Source organism: Palaemon carinicauda, unplaced genomic scaffold (genome assembly GCF_036898095.1).
Source record: "Palaemon carinicauda isolate YSFRI2023 unplaced genomic scaffold, ASM3689809v2 scaffold472, whole genome shotgun sequence".
NCBI lineage: Eukaryota > Metazoa > Arthropoda > Malacostraca > Decapoda > Palaemonidae > Palaemon > Palaemon carinicauda.
The window spans coordinates 91,938-107,297 of NW_027171731.1; the positions used below are offsets into that span (position 1 = coordinate 91,938).

Consider the following 15,360-nt stretch of genomic DNA (forward strand, 5'->3'; position numbering starts at 1 on the left):
GACATGTTTCGCGATGTTTGCGAATCCCTTGGTGCGCGTTATCAGCGTTGTCTGGACAATAATGGTCATCAATTTGAACATTCGCAAACATGATTCTTCAAACACATTTGTCTCATGTATTCGATGCTATTTCATTTCGCTCTATGTCCATAAATAAAGGTTTTCTCATAATTCTAAGAGTGAGTACATTTTTTTGAGACACCCTGTAGTAATGCTGCTTTACTTATAACACATAAGGTATGAAAAGAAAGTAGGAAAAGTTCTATGAAATGATAATTCACAATTACAGTTTTCTAGTGGAACCCGAGTAAATTACACGAAATGATATTTTCAATGCTAATTATCTTGTTCCTAACCTATACATGTTTGAATAAAAGTTCCCGAGATTAATCTTATAATCTAGGTTATGTGAATTGATAGAACTCAATTTTTGTCTAATATTTAAAAAAAAGAGTCAGGTGCTAAAGACAAAATTGGGAAAACTATATAAGATGTGCTTTGATTAAGTAATCAAATTCTAATGTGAATTTGTAAGAGTATACCATGAAATTATTTCCGTTTTCTTTAAAGCGTGACACACAAAATAAATAACACACAAGCTATCATATTAATATATAGATAACAGATTGCTTTCCTATGCTATACCAAAGTGGAATAGTAACATTAGGTATAATTCTAATAGTCAGGCCTTCTCTATCATGAGGTTCAATACTACAAAGTATTCTAGAAGTTTCATTCCATGACCAAGTTGTGGAATGATCTTTCTAATTGGGTAGTTGAATCGATAGAACTTCAAAAGTTCAAACTTGCAGTAAATGTTTTTATGTTGAACAAGCTGACATAAGTCTTTTTATAATTTACATATGAAACATCTGTTTTAATGTTGTTAATGTTTTAAAATATATAATTTCAATTGTTCATTACTTCTATCATTTATTTGTTTCTTCATTTCTTTTCCTTACTGGGCTATTTTTCCATGTTGGAGCCCTTGGTCTCATAGTATCTTGCTTTTCCAACTAGGGTTGTAGCTTAGATAAAAATAATAATAATAATAATAATAATAATAATAATAATAATAATATTGCATGTGGGGTAGTTTAAAAGGACCCAATAGCATTGGCAAAACCGACATCACTACTATGTTTTGCCACAATGAATTAGTCACCTGTGTCTGGCCATAACTTACTATCATGAATACTATACTGTACTACAATCAGTAAATATTGAATGGAAGGTATTACTAGATCTTTATCTTTGCTATATGTTATCTATATGTCATCTTGAGAGATATAAGACTTTGGAGACATCGTCAGATTTATAGATAACGTATACTTCGAAAGTGTCGATGCACTAATACTGTTTAGTATTCCTGATGACATTCCTTTTGCTATTGCATCTTATAAACTACTTTAGCCTTCCGTAATATAAACCTACTATCTTCTCCATTCATTCTGGCCAGGAACATAATAATATCAAGTGGTTTTCTTGCTTCCTTTCTGAAATATGATGTCGTAACAAAGCACTAAGCTTTTTCGTCTATCTTAAGCATTACTTTTAAGCAAAGAGAATATCATCAATGCTGACGTATAAGATTAATCTTTATATACCAGATCCATCTCTTGAATCTAGTATAAATATTTAACATGCAAAAGGAAAAAAATATTGGATTTGTTAGTGACTTCTGAGTTAAGATTTTAAACATGTATTATCTGAACCCACTATATGTTTTTGTTTACTCCAAATATAATAAAAATAGCTGTTTATTTGTGCATATGAACGTACGTTTGTCTTTCTTGCTATCAAAATTACCAGCATAAATAATTTCAACGGTAAAAAGACACATAACTTCAATTATCAATTTTTCATACATGACAATTATATTCTTTAGAAGCTTTCTTTACAACCTAAAAACATTTCAGCCATGTTCCATAAAATGTGATGTCATTTTAAGTCATTAAACTAATACTAATATTGAAAACGGTTTTTCTCCGTTAGCTTACAGTATCAAGACCCAATAGCACCAACAATGGAATAGTGGTCATCCCGCCTCGCTTCCATTCTTCCAGAGAAACCGTCCCGTCATTGTCGTAGTCAATCTCGGCCATCATGTCCGTCAGAATCTGGAAAAAGCATAAATGATATTACTCCGTACATTATGAGCATAACTTGAATGCTTATCTTTTCGAAGCGTGGCAAATTACATTACAATTTAATTTTTTGAAGTCTGATCCACAAGTTATTTTACAATTTCATTCTTTGAAGAATCTGATTCACAGGTTATTTTACAATTTCATTCTTTGAAGAATCTGATTCACAAGTTATTTTACAATTTCATTCTTTGAAGAATCTGATTCACAAGGTATTTTACAATTTCATTCTTTGAAGAATCTGATTCACAAGTTATTTTACAATTTCATTCTTTGAAGAATCTGATTCACAAGTTATTTTACAATTTCATTCTTTGAAGAATCTGATTCACAAGTTATTTTACAATTTCATTCTTTGAAGAATCTGATTACAATTTCATTCTTTGAAGAATCTGATTACAATTTCATTCTTTGAAGAATCTGATTACAACTTCATTCTTTGAATAATCTGATCCACAAATTATTTTACAAATTCATTCATTAAAGAATCTGATTCACAAATTACAATTTCATTCTTTGAAGGATTTGATTCACAAATTACAATTTCATAATCTGAATACTTTGGTGTTATTAAACTTACACTTTGATTCTATAAAGTTGCTGTTACTGGTCATAATACATTTTCATATCTACGAAATTCATCCAGTTATCAACAATGCTTATTGCAAATTAATTTAAGTATCTATTTTCTAAAAAGATTATCATAAAAATAAATTGCACTCTTTACTTTAGTAATCACTGAAGATCATAAAAATACCGTACAGTAATTAGATATAATTACACGATAGTTTATTGAATAATTTCCACTATTATCACAACTAATATAACAGGGATTTTGGGTGAGATAGCCAATTCATCCTGATGTAAGTTCCTTCTGGCAACTTCTACGGTATAATATTTCTGCGATTGATATTACAAGAGAATTACCGTCAGGTATCACAGGGTTCCAACCCCCGGAAACGACTATCCGAAGATATCGTGTATAATCAGGGACGTATCTTAAGATAACCATAGATATCTGCACCCCAAACAGACCTTACTCAGTTTAATCCACTAAGGAGAAGGATAAGTAAGGAGCCGTTACACCTCCTATCACCTTCGAGTGCCCCTATACGTTCCTGATCCTCATTCCTTCGAACGCAGCTGTTGGCTACAGTGCGGTTGATTTTTGGGGGTGCTTTTTTTTCACAAACTTTGATGATTTGTTTTGTGAATTGGCTTCGAAGGATTTCTTGAATCTTACACCTAATTTTGATTTGGCCGAATGACATACGGCCAAAATTTTCAGATATTATTTATAATAATTTACAAACATAAGCTATTAAACTCTTGTCCATCCAGAGTACCATTCTAACAAACAACATTTTATATTGTAAGGACACCGATCCCTTCGTCGTCCAGAAAGTCGACAAACTACTTATTTATTTAAATTCTCTCTTCGCCACACTGTGGTTTCCTATGTATATATATTCCGCTCTACCAGAGCTACATTTTGATATATGTATCGTTTAATAACATGTTTCTGTCAACCCATAATTCATACATTTGTAAGTGTAAGAAAACACATATATTTTGGCGGGCACTTCAATCTGACTTGGCGCCAACATCATCCTACCTTTCCGTCCGCACCTTGTAATATACTTCCGTGCACATTCGAATAAAGTATCAGTTGATCTTGGTGACGCTTGTCTCTCTGTCCTTACAATATATCAAATAAAATGTTTGAAATTCCGAGAGGGTTTATATTCTGCTGGATATGGAAAATATTTCATATGAAATCAAGCAAAGGTTATTATTTGTTAAAATGAATACTACTTTTGATATGAGGTACAAGATAACACAAAAATATATACAATATTAACAATAAATCCCTATGGACATCTGAATATAAATTTAGATTGCCTCTCCTATCTAGAAAAGTCAGGAGAATAAAAATATATCAAAACTAGATTATTTTCAGAACAGTCTGATACCATTGGGAATACTGTCCTTATGAAATGTCAATAAACTATTTTATTTCATGATGCTTTTTCGGAGTAAAAAGCATCGATGAACAGGCAACGGTAAAATTACTCGGATATATTTCAAACGAATATATTGTTGGTATGATCAACACAAATGTAAAGTAACTACGTACAGTACTGTATATAGATTGCAAGTTCATTAAATGCATGGATGTCTCTTTTTAGGACTAATATAAACTTAAGAAATGTAAGAAGTTTAAGTCTTTGCTATATCGGAAATCAATAGAATTACTGACTGGCAAATGAGTAATTAAATTAAATCAAATTTCATCCATTGAGTAGATTTCAAATCTCTTTAAAGAAACTTTGTATTTCATGTCATCATGATCCTCATCTCCTACGCCCACTGATGCAAAGGGCCTCGGTTACATTTTGCAAGTTGTCTCTATCTTGAGCTTTTAAATCAACACTCTTCCATTCATCATCTACTTCACACTTCATAGTCCTCAGCTATATAGGCTTGGGTCTTCCAACTCTTCTAGTGCCTTGTGGAGCCCAGTTGAAAGTCTGGTGAACTATACTCAGTTTTTTAATGAGGCGCATTTGCACCGACTGGCAGTGGTGCCCTTTTAGCTCGGAAAAGTTTCCTGCTATGTGATTGGTTAGAATTATCTTGTCCAACCAGGAAACTTTTCCGAGCTAAAAGGGCACCCCTGCGAGTAGGTGTAAATCTGCCTCACTAAAAGGAATTGACTATAGTCTATCTTGGGGAGAGCGAAGAGCATGCCCAAACTACTGTATCTCAATCTACCCCTCACCATGATCTCTTCCACATATGGCACTCAAGTAATCTCTCTTATAGCTGCATGTATACAGTATCATTAACATTGCAGTTGCATGAAGAAGTGATTTACAATGCTATTTATAAAAGCGTGAAAGATAGTTTTCAATGAAGGTATATTTCAGAGTGGAAGAAAAACTATTTCTGATGTAGCATAGTCAGGTGCGTGTTTGTCTATAAAGCATCCTGTATGAACCCTTAGATTAAGAGTAAAACGAGATGCGAAAATTTTTTCGCCTCATATTACTAAAATTTTTTATTGATACGAAAAGAGATTCGCCAGCCACGCCAAGAATAGAATAGTTGTCCTGGCAAAATCATGAGCTAGTTGAAGAAAATGGGTTTTTTATAAATAATAGAAAATGTACCTCTCTATAGTAAGGGTTATTAGAATATTAGTACAGTACATATGGTACTGTACTGTATATTTCGTATATGTACAGTATTGTATTATTTTCCATTTATTATTGAATTTTTTAAATAATACTTCATTTACAAGTATTAATGGTAAGGATAGGCATTGAATGAACCAAATGGTTGTATTTCATTGTGGTTAGTACAGTTTAGCCTTATTATAAAATTGAATGTAGTTTTTTTGTAGAGTTTGGAACGAATTAGGCGATTTACATGTATAACGTGACTCATAGTACGAAATTTTCACGAAACGAAAAGCACTCAAGAACGAATTAATTTCGTATCTCGAGGCATCACGAGTAACTTACAGGCCTTAGCTCGGTGACGTCCCATCCCAAGTAGTCCGCGACTTGAATCATCTGCGTCACGATGCAATCCATTTCCTGCGGAAGAAATGATCACGTAGGCTTCTATTAAACGTCTATTTCTATTTTCTGTAAAACTTTTGGAAAACAATGTAGTTCAGAACCTGTAATACAGTAAAACTTTACACTCTTACGTTAGCAATGGCACCATAACGTTGGTAACACTGTAACATTGGTAACATTGCTAATGTTATCGTTCGCAGTACATATGTGAGTGAAGTGACACGGAATTTGAACATGTCATTATATTCAAACATTTTAACAAAATCTATATAATAAAAGACATTACATTGAAACATTTTAACAGAAAATCTATGTTATCCTGTAGAAAATAACGCGATTTAACCGGTTTTCACCTTCATTTCATCCGTAATAACAGCAACCAGTTAGGCTACTTAAAGTTAGTCGAATTGGTTGTTCTATTTGCAGTTGAAATGAAGGTCAAATGACGTTATTTACTACAGGAAAACATAGATTTTCTGTTCGAAATGAGAATCTGTAATACAGTAAAACTTTACCATTCTCATTAATGTTATGGGAGCAATACTAGTTTGTATGTTTCTATTACTTGAAAATATACTTATTGTGAATATGTTTCTTGATTTTGTGGGTAATATGGATTTCACACTCAGGTTAGTATTCAAAACACACCACACACACCTACACAATATTTACATACAATATACTGTATACAGTGTTGCCAGACAGTGTAAAAAAAATCCCTAAAACTCGTGATAAAAAATCTCCCCAAAACCACCCAAAAATCCCCATTTCCAGAAATATATTTTCTTCTAATATAGAAATTACTCACTATACTTTATGTAATTGTAAGTAAACTAATTGCAACAATATAAAGGTTTACTCATCTCTGTTTCTTCTTCATAGAAATATGTACAGAATAGCGTCACGTCATCCAAAATCCCCAAAGCTAAGGATAAATTAACAGATGTAGGGATAAATCCCCAAATCTAGGGATATATCCCCATATCTGGCAACCCTGACTATATATGATGGTGACTGTCATGATAAAAAATAGTTAATATATTCAACATGTTTTAAGGTCATTGATTAGATAAATTTGCTAAACCTTTAGTGAGTCTTTAAGAATTAAAAAGCTGTATTCTATCTTCTTTCTCTGACATTTGGTTGAAATTCTGGAATCTGTTCCACCTTAGAAAAAGTTATTTTAAACATACTCCATATCCACTTCAACAACAATAACAGTTTTCATTTCTAGGTGAAGAGTATTGTTTTTAGTAAATTAATTAAAAAAAAAAATTGTTTAATAAACATTTATAATATCCATCTCCGAAGCAATAAAACTACGAGATGGTTTACAAAATCATTTTAAAAATTCCTCGCAATTCCACAATTCATTAAAAAACTGGTTAAAATTCATCTGTAAATATGATCGCGCCATCTCTTTAATCGTCTTACAAAACAAATGAATAATTGCATAACAATACAAAGCAAATATATACTGAGTTTTCAATATTGAAAGCAGTGAATAAAATATATATACAGACCATTTATTCTCTATTACATGTAACTTTCTTTCACCACATGGCCAGACCATTTATTCTCTATTACGTGTAACTTTCTTTCACCACATGGCCAGACCATTTATTCTCTACTACGTGTAACTGTTTTTCACCACATGGCCAGACCATTTATTCTCTATTACGTGTAACTTTCTTTCACCACATGGCCAGACCATTTATTCTCTATTACGTGTAACTTTCTTTCACCACATTGCCAGACCATTTATTCTCTACTACGTGTAACTTTCTTTCACCACATGGCCAGACCATTTAGTCTCTACTACGTGTAACTGTTTTTCACCACATGGCCAGACTATGTTTATGCGGAATAATAAGAGGGGCTTGAACATAAAGAATAAAAATAAATTATGCAAATATTAATTGCAAAATAAAAAAGGTGAGATTAATACTTACATTGGTGTCCAGGACGCCATTCCCGTCGGTATCATATAGACGAAACATAACTGGAATATTGAGAGTCTTTGTTAGTGAATGCGTGTGTGTTTCTAAACACATATAGTGTCTGTATATACAGTTGCACACAAACACACACACATACAATATATATATATATATATATATATATATATATATATATATATATATATATATATTTAAACATATATATATATATATAAGTATATATATATATATACATACATATATATATATATATATATATATATATATATATATATATATATATATATATATATATCAAGCTTAATTATGGGTCCTGTTACTTTGAATCTTTTCTAATAAATCATATAGTTATAAATATCTTGTTTACTTGAAACTTGATTCAGAAATCCTATTCTTAAAAGATTTTTCATCAACATAATCTCTATGTAACATCATATACAATAATAATCTTAATTCTTGTTTCAGAAATCATATTCTCTAAAGAATCTTAATTAACATAATCTCTATGTGACAAATAGGTGACAAAATCTCTCTCTCTTTCTCTACCTCACACAACCTTAATCTACGTTAACATACATAGGCTAAACCAAGGCCAATATAGAGCAGGTCAGGCGGTGAGGAGATTTACAGTGACTCACCTCTCTCAGCGGGCCTCAAATCACCCCCATGCGGTCAAAACAAACCACGACCTTCTCTTTCGGGCCTCATCTCTAGCCCACTTGACAGGTGACACTGGGCCTCGTCTGGGCAGACGAGGCCCGCTAATTTGCCTCGGGCATTTCTCTCCGCCCGACCTCTTTATATTGGCCTTGGGCTAAACATTATATCAAAGGAGTAATTTCTACATCCAGGAAAGAGAAAGAGAGAGGAACATGGAAGGGGTAAGGGGCTGCTAAAATTTCTACAGCATTTATCATTTATCATAAACTACATGCAGTGTATGCTAATCTACGTTTAATGAAAGTACATAAAGTATGTATCGTACTCACACTCCAGCTTGTCTTCGGGTCGGCCTCCTTCCAGTAACGTTAAATAACATATGATATCCTTTAGGCTGACACGAACAGTGTGGACCTCAATACTACTTGATTTTCTTACGAGTTGTTTAATTTCTGTCGAATCAACATAAGAACAACAGATCACATGGACGAAGAAAACGTGCGGGCGGCGGGTCATTGTGAGGTTCAAAGTCTTACCATCCTGAGGTGTGAGCTCGTAATTGATTAATCTAGGTTTGCGTACCCTAACCTAACATAAGAGGGGTAGTTACGTGAATATTTTGATCTTAAAGAGTAATGGCAAATCTTTTAGGATCCTGATGTCAAATCTTTAACTAAGTAGACAATAACATACTGATTTATTCCCAAGAATTAGCAACTCAAGTTTGCTTAAACTGGAGACAAAAATTAAGTTAAGTTCCTGGCTATGGTTCATTATTGAACACATATTGGGAAATTCATGTTTGCTACTCGGTTTAAAGTTTGGCATCAAGACTTTTAAAAGATGACCCGAAGCTTCTCCGGCTCTAGAGATTCTTCAGCCCCGTGCAGTGAACTTCCCTTGCCAGATGGTAAGAGTTTGAAGCCTGCTGTACTAGATTCATACTACCAAGTGTGACTTCTATGAAGAACACCTTCTTGCATTATGGTGTAATAAATTAATTTTGTTTACAACTCTTAAGGAACGTTGTATGTAAGCTCTACAGTGTACACGTTTTCTTTATTAACAAGTTACTAAAATATTTCTTAAGTTCCAGTAATCAAGAACACTTATTTAATGTTTACATCAAATTACTTATCAGTATGAGGCCGAGTAGCTAAAAAAAAAAAAATACAAACAAAATACACAGGAATTTTGGTATCTTACCTTCAAGTTTTCCATTAGTAACTAAAAGGGAATTATTGGACTTTTTTGAGGAAGATCTAGACATCTGAGAATGGGATGGAGAGGAGTCTGTACTTTTTTCAACCTTTGTGTCAGTATAGCTGTTGGTCTGAGTCACTGTCACAACAGGATGGACACATGCACCTATGCTACCTAGGGGAAGGGAAAGAAAATATAGACGTAAAAGAGCCGACTCTCTCTCTCTCTCTCGGTTGAGTATTGTAGTGGTGGTTGATGTTGCTGCTTTTTTTAAATGAGTCGTTTATTAAGCTGTCTCTGTGCAAGAGATAGTCTTGCATGGATATCAGCTTATTTAGGTATAAGGGTAAAACCGGACTCTCTGCCAAACCAGCATTCGAGGAGTTCGTGGGCTTCCTTGAAAATTTTCAAAAATATTTTGGTATGGGTAAAAAGCTGGGCTCGTTGCCAAGCAAGTATTCAAGGAGTTCGTGTACTGCCTTGAAAATTGCCAAAACTTTTTTGATATGGGTGAAAAGCTGGGCTCGTTGCCAAACCAGTATTCGAGAAGTTCGCGTACTGCCTTGAAAATTGTCAAACTTTTTTTTGGTATGGGTGAAAAGCTGGGCTCGTTGCCAAACAAGTATTCAAGTTCCTGGACTTCCTTGAAAATTGTCAAACATTCTTTGGTATGGGTGAAAATGTTGGACTCATTGCCAAACAAGTATTCGAGATGTTCGCGAGCTGCCTTGAAAATTGCCAAACATTTTTTCGTATGAGTGAAAAATTGTACTCGCTGCCAAATAAGCATTCAAGGAGTTCGCTGATTGCCTTGAAAATTGTCAAAAATTTTTTGGTATGGTAAAAAACTAGACTCGCTGCCAAACAAGTATTTCAGAAAATTGCAGACTAGCCTACCTTGAGAACTGTGAAAGATTTTTTGGTACGGGTGAAAAACTAGACTCGCGTCCAAACAAGTATTCGAGGAGTTCACGGATTGCCTTGAAAATTGTCAAACATTATTGTATGCTAATTCGAAAAGGAGACCTTTTTATTGGGATATTTTAAGACAAGGATAATTTTAAATTTTAAGATTTTTCAATGATGTTTTTAATTTTCTATATTAAATATATTAAATAAACATTTTCAACATCATTAATGATCACTGTTTAATTAAATTTGACTTGAAACGTTGATCTTCAGTATTAAGAATAAAATCAATGCTACATTACGTGTTAATCCTTACAGATCACATTGCTCCTTTTTAAAGTGAAAAGACTGACTCTCACAGATTCACTATGTCAAAAATTAAATGGATTTTGATGGAGGAAAAATCTATTTTTAGGTGAGATAGCCATGTCGTCCTGATGGAAGTTCCTTCGGGCAGCTTCCTACTATATAATATTTCTGCGAGTGATATAACAAGAGAATTACCGTCAGGTATCACAGGGTTCTAACCCAGTGAACGACTATCCTAAGATATCGTGTATAATCAGGGACGTATCCGTAGATAACCATAGATATCTGTACCCCTAATAGACTTATCCCAGTCTAGGAAACTAGGGAGAAGGATAGGTGAGGAGCCGTTACATATCCTCTCCCCTCATGGTACTACTGTTTGTCACCGGTGATGCCATTCCTTTCTATCGCAGCTCCCTACTCTGTGCGTAGTTTTTTCGAGTGCATTTATTTCAGCTTTTTTTGGAGTATTTCCACGCATGATTGCTTCCTCTTCGTCATACTCTAACATTTACCCAAAACCAAATACATCAATGATAATTTGCTAGTAAACAAAGGAATAGTACGGTATCACCAATATCATGAGTCGGTGGAAGAATTGCGAATGTGGCATGATAGCGATGGAAAATTCAGAATCAAATGAGTAACATTGTTGCTTGAGCCTGAATTAGCAGCAACACCTCACGGGAATGAATTTGTAGTAAGGTACTATACCAGTCATAGAAGGTTTTTTTCAAATGTTTGTTTCTCAAAATTACTGTTTCAAATAAAATCACAAATGTAATGCAAAAAATGTAAATACCTATATGAAGATGAGAGATTAATAAAACAGTGAGCCCTTAGGTTCATGTAAGTGCAAAAGATTAAAAATAAAAACAAAGAAATCAAATTCCATTTGAAGACTAACAAAGACTTCGTAAGACTTTATTTTATTAACGTATAATGTCATGGCAATGGTGCAGGTGAGCATAAACTATATTTGAGGTAAAGTTAACGGATTTAGACGTAGGAAAAATCTATTTTTGGGTGAGATAGCCTTGTCGTCCTGATGGAAGTTCCTTCAGGCAGCTTCCTACTGTATAATATTTCTGCGAGTGATATTACAAGAGAATTACCGTTAGGTATCACGGAGTTCTAACCCCCGGAATGACTATCCTAAGATATCGTATATAATCAGGGACGTATCCTAAGATAACCATCGATATCTGCACCCCAAACAGACTTATTTTCAGGGCAATTTAGTTACTCCCTAAAGCTTGGTTGAGACCAAGAACTGCCATGGTGACGTACGTCATTAAAATGAAGTTTTACGAAGATTCAGATATACCTCGGAAAAAGTGATCACTTAACAGAGGAAAATTTATATCGAACACACATCGAGGGATTTCAACACATCCATGTGTCTTTTTGAATAAACTAATTAATGGGATGGAGTAACAGTAGACATTACATTCATTAGGGAGGGGAGGACTGTAGACGGGGAGGCTGTTTAGACCTTGAGGTCAGGGGAAAAGGTCCCAACAGACTTTTTTTTTTTTTTTGTGGTCAAGTAAAACATAACTTTTTATTTAGAAGAATTTCAATAACTTTTTAAAACAGACTTACCATGTTGGTATTGTGTGCAAAAGAGATATTAAAGTATTGTATCAATAACAATAATATCTTAGAAGTATTCCTGCTAACCGTCATAATACATAAACTAAGATTAATTTATAAATAAGTTTATGATCCCTAGGTTGCTTTTTCAGGCATACTTCAAAAACTTTAACGAATGCCATTTTGTAATTTTTTGGGCTTCAGTCTTAGGAATCTGCTCTGAAATTTTCTTCATTCATAAAAATGTACAGTAATACCCCACTTTACTTCGGTTCGACACACGTTAGTACCGACTTTACGCCGGTTAGACGTACATCAGTTACGACTTTACTTCGGTTCGACGTATATTAGCTCTGACTTTAATTCGGTTTGAAGTACATCACTTTGACGCACACCGGTTCGACGTACATCGATTTGGTGTACGTCACTTCGACGTACATCGCTTCGACATACATCCGTTCAGCGTACGTCACTTCGACATACATCGGTTTGGCGTATGTAACTTCGACATACATCAATTCGGTGTACATCGGTTCAGTGTGCATCGCTTCGACGTACAAACTGTTCAGAGTACGTCACTTCGACATACATCGGTTTGGCGTACGTAACTTCGACATACATCAATTCGGTGTACATCTGTTCAGTGTACATCGCTTCGACGTACGCTGAACCTTGACATACATTAGTTCAGCGTACATTGATTCGGTATACACTGCTTCGACGTACATCAATTTGGCGTATGTCACTTTGACATACATCAGTTCAGTGTAAGTCGCTTTGACTGACATTGGATCGGTATACATCGGTTTGGTGTAAGTTGCATCGACGTACATCAGTCCAGCGTACTCACTTCAACGCACATCGGTTTGGTGTACATTGGTTCGCCGTACGTTGCTTCGACATACGTCAGTACCGATATTACATCACTCATTCTTAAGTATTAAATATGATAACAAAATCTACGTTACGCTGTTTTTACCAACATTACGTCGGTTTCTACTATGTAAAATAATGATTAAGTAGCGTACTCTACTTGACACGTAAGCTTATTAATATAGATATCTAGTTTTTATAAAATGCTAGCAAGTTATAAATACTTTTTCGTGTTCACTTTGTGTATAGGGAACATATAACTCCCCTTATAATCTGATAATCTGACATATGATGAAGATCACATTACGTAAGTTCCATTGTAACCTGTTAACCACGTAAGGCAGGGTATTACTGTATAAGTTTTTAATTGAATGTTTAAGCAAATTGAAACGCAAACCGTAACCAATGTTTTGTTCTTCAAAACACTCCTTTTACTTGCAGAGCTTGGAAATATAGTTACGCTTGAGTATTGAATACTGTGGTCTACTGTGTATGTATCAAAGTTGAAATTTTGTATAAAAAATAGACTTTATAGGATAAAATATTTGATTCAAATTAAGCCTCTAGTTATTTGAAAGCTAGTACTGTATTCTTTTGCTGTAATTTTTTCCTTTCAAACTCCTGGGGGATTGTCTCTATATTTGTTATCATCTTCATATTTCAACATTGTTGAATCTTCAATAGGATATATTTTCCTTTATAGTAATTCTACTATTAAAAAAAATGTAAAATTCCCTTTAAAACATCAGTCCATTCATCCCACTTAATGCCTACCCTTTCACTAAAATGATGTTATTTTAGCATGTTTATTTATATAGACACAAAAAAACCCAGAGTAGTTTCCAATTACCATTTTTCATACCTGTGCGCGTCCTACTTGAGGCCTCGGAGTCCGAACGATTGTGACCGAGAGAGGAGAACTTTTCCGTCAGGCCGTGAAGTTTGTCGGCCAGGCTTCCACAGCCTCCGGCGCTACTCCCCGTGCCTCCTCCGCCCGTGAGGCTGTCGCCCACGGCGCAGGTAGCTATGTTGCTGATGGAGCCCCCGGATGTATTGTGAGAGGTAATAGGAGCACACGCAGTGGCCGAAGACATCACCGCCATTTCCTTGGAAGAAGATTTATCGTGAGTCGTGCTCGACAATGCGCTACGACAAATATATTGGATGTTGATGAAGTAGCAGACATAAAGAAAATAACCTTGGTATTGGTTGGAGTTACATTAATAGGACTATGCAGAGTGGAAGAATTCTATACAAAATTGGGGTCACATGTCACAGCTAATCTGCAACATATAAACTTTTATGTGCTTTTATTGGTGTTACAGGGGCAGAGCTCAAGTGACTAGAGATGAAAAGTAAAGTCTCAAAAAGCGTTTAAAAATGACAGGGGTTAAAATAGTATAGAAATCATTGCCATGTCTTGGTTGAACATACATTCACTATACATTTAGATGCATAAAAAGGGTGGGAGGGATTGTTCAGTACATGTACAATACCAAGTAAATCTTATTTCAGTCGCAACGATTATCGTGCCAAGAAGGCCTGAGTTCTAATTTATGTCTCCTGAGTCTATTTTACTTTTTTTCTATAGAGTAATGCAAAAACACTTTCCTGATCCTTGTTTTTAAAATGAGATTTTTGGGCTCAAGCCATGTCGTCCTGATGGAAGGTTCCTTCAGTAGCTTCCTAACTGAAGGAACCTTCCATCAGGACAACATGGCTATCTCACCCAAAAATAGATTTTTCGCTTCGCTCAAAATACGTTTTGTCGGCTGGGAGGAGCGTAGAGAGGAAAGGACCCCTTTTTTCATTTGTTTTAATGTTGGCTACCCCCCCAAAATAAGGGTAAGTGCCTTGGTATATAGGTAGATCGATAGATTTTAAAAATGAGATTTAATTCAAACTAATAAAGAATTAATTTTTAAAATAAGATTCAATTCAGACTAAAAAAATTATTTGTTTCTAAAATGAGATTCAATTGAGCCTAAAAATGAATTTGTTTTGAAAATGAGATTCAATTGAGCCTACAAATGAATTTGTTTTTAAAATGAGATTCAATTGAGCCTACAAATGAATTTGTTTCTAAAATGAGATTCAATTGAGCCTACAAATGAA

The 15,360-nt window shown here is 34.4% G+C and overlaps 1 protein-coding gene across 4 annotated transcripts in view; it reads right to left on the reverse strand.

The window, feature by feature from the left end:
• Window positions 1-15,360, reverse strand: part of Dgk (diacyl glycerol kinase 1) — a 58,051-nt gene that overhangs the window by 23,993 nt on the left and 18,698 nt on the right. For 2 of the 4 annotated variants that reach the window (XM_068369301.1, XM_068369299.1), the window contains exons 4-9: window positions 14,108-14,351; window positions 9,562-9,732; window positions 8,685-8,807; window positions 7,687-7,736; window positions 5,675-5,749; window positions 2,001-2,120 (exon numbers count right to left, since the gene is read on the reverse strand). In XM_068369301.1, the coding sequence (XP_068225402.1) occupies window positions 2,001-2,120; window positions 5,675-5,749; window positions 7,687-7,736; window positions 8,685-8,807; window positions 9,562-9,732; window positions 14,108-14,351 (783 nt within the window). Of the gene's footprint in view, window positions 1-2,000; window positions 2,121-5,674; window positions 5,750-7,686; window positions 7,737-8,684; window positions 8,808-9,561; window positions 9,733-14,095; window positions 14,352-15,360 lie in introns of all 4 variants that reach the window. The other 2 variants (XM_068369300.1, XM_068369298.1) reach the window with 1 other exon arrangement.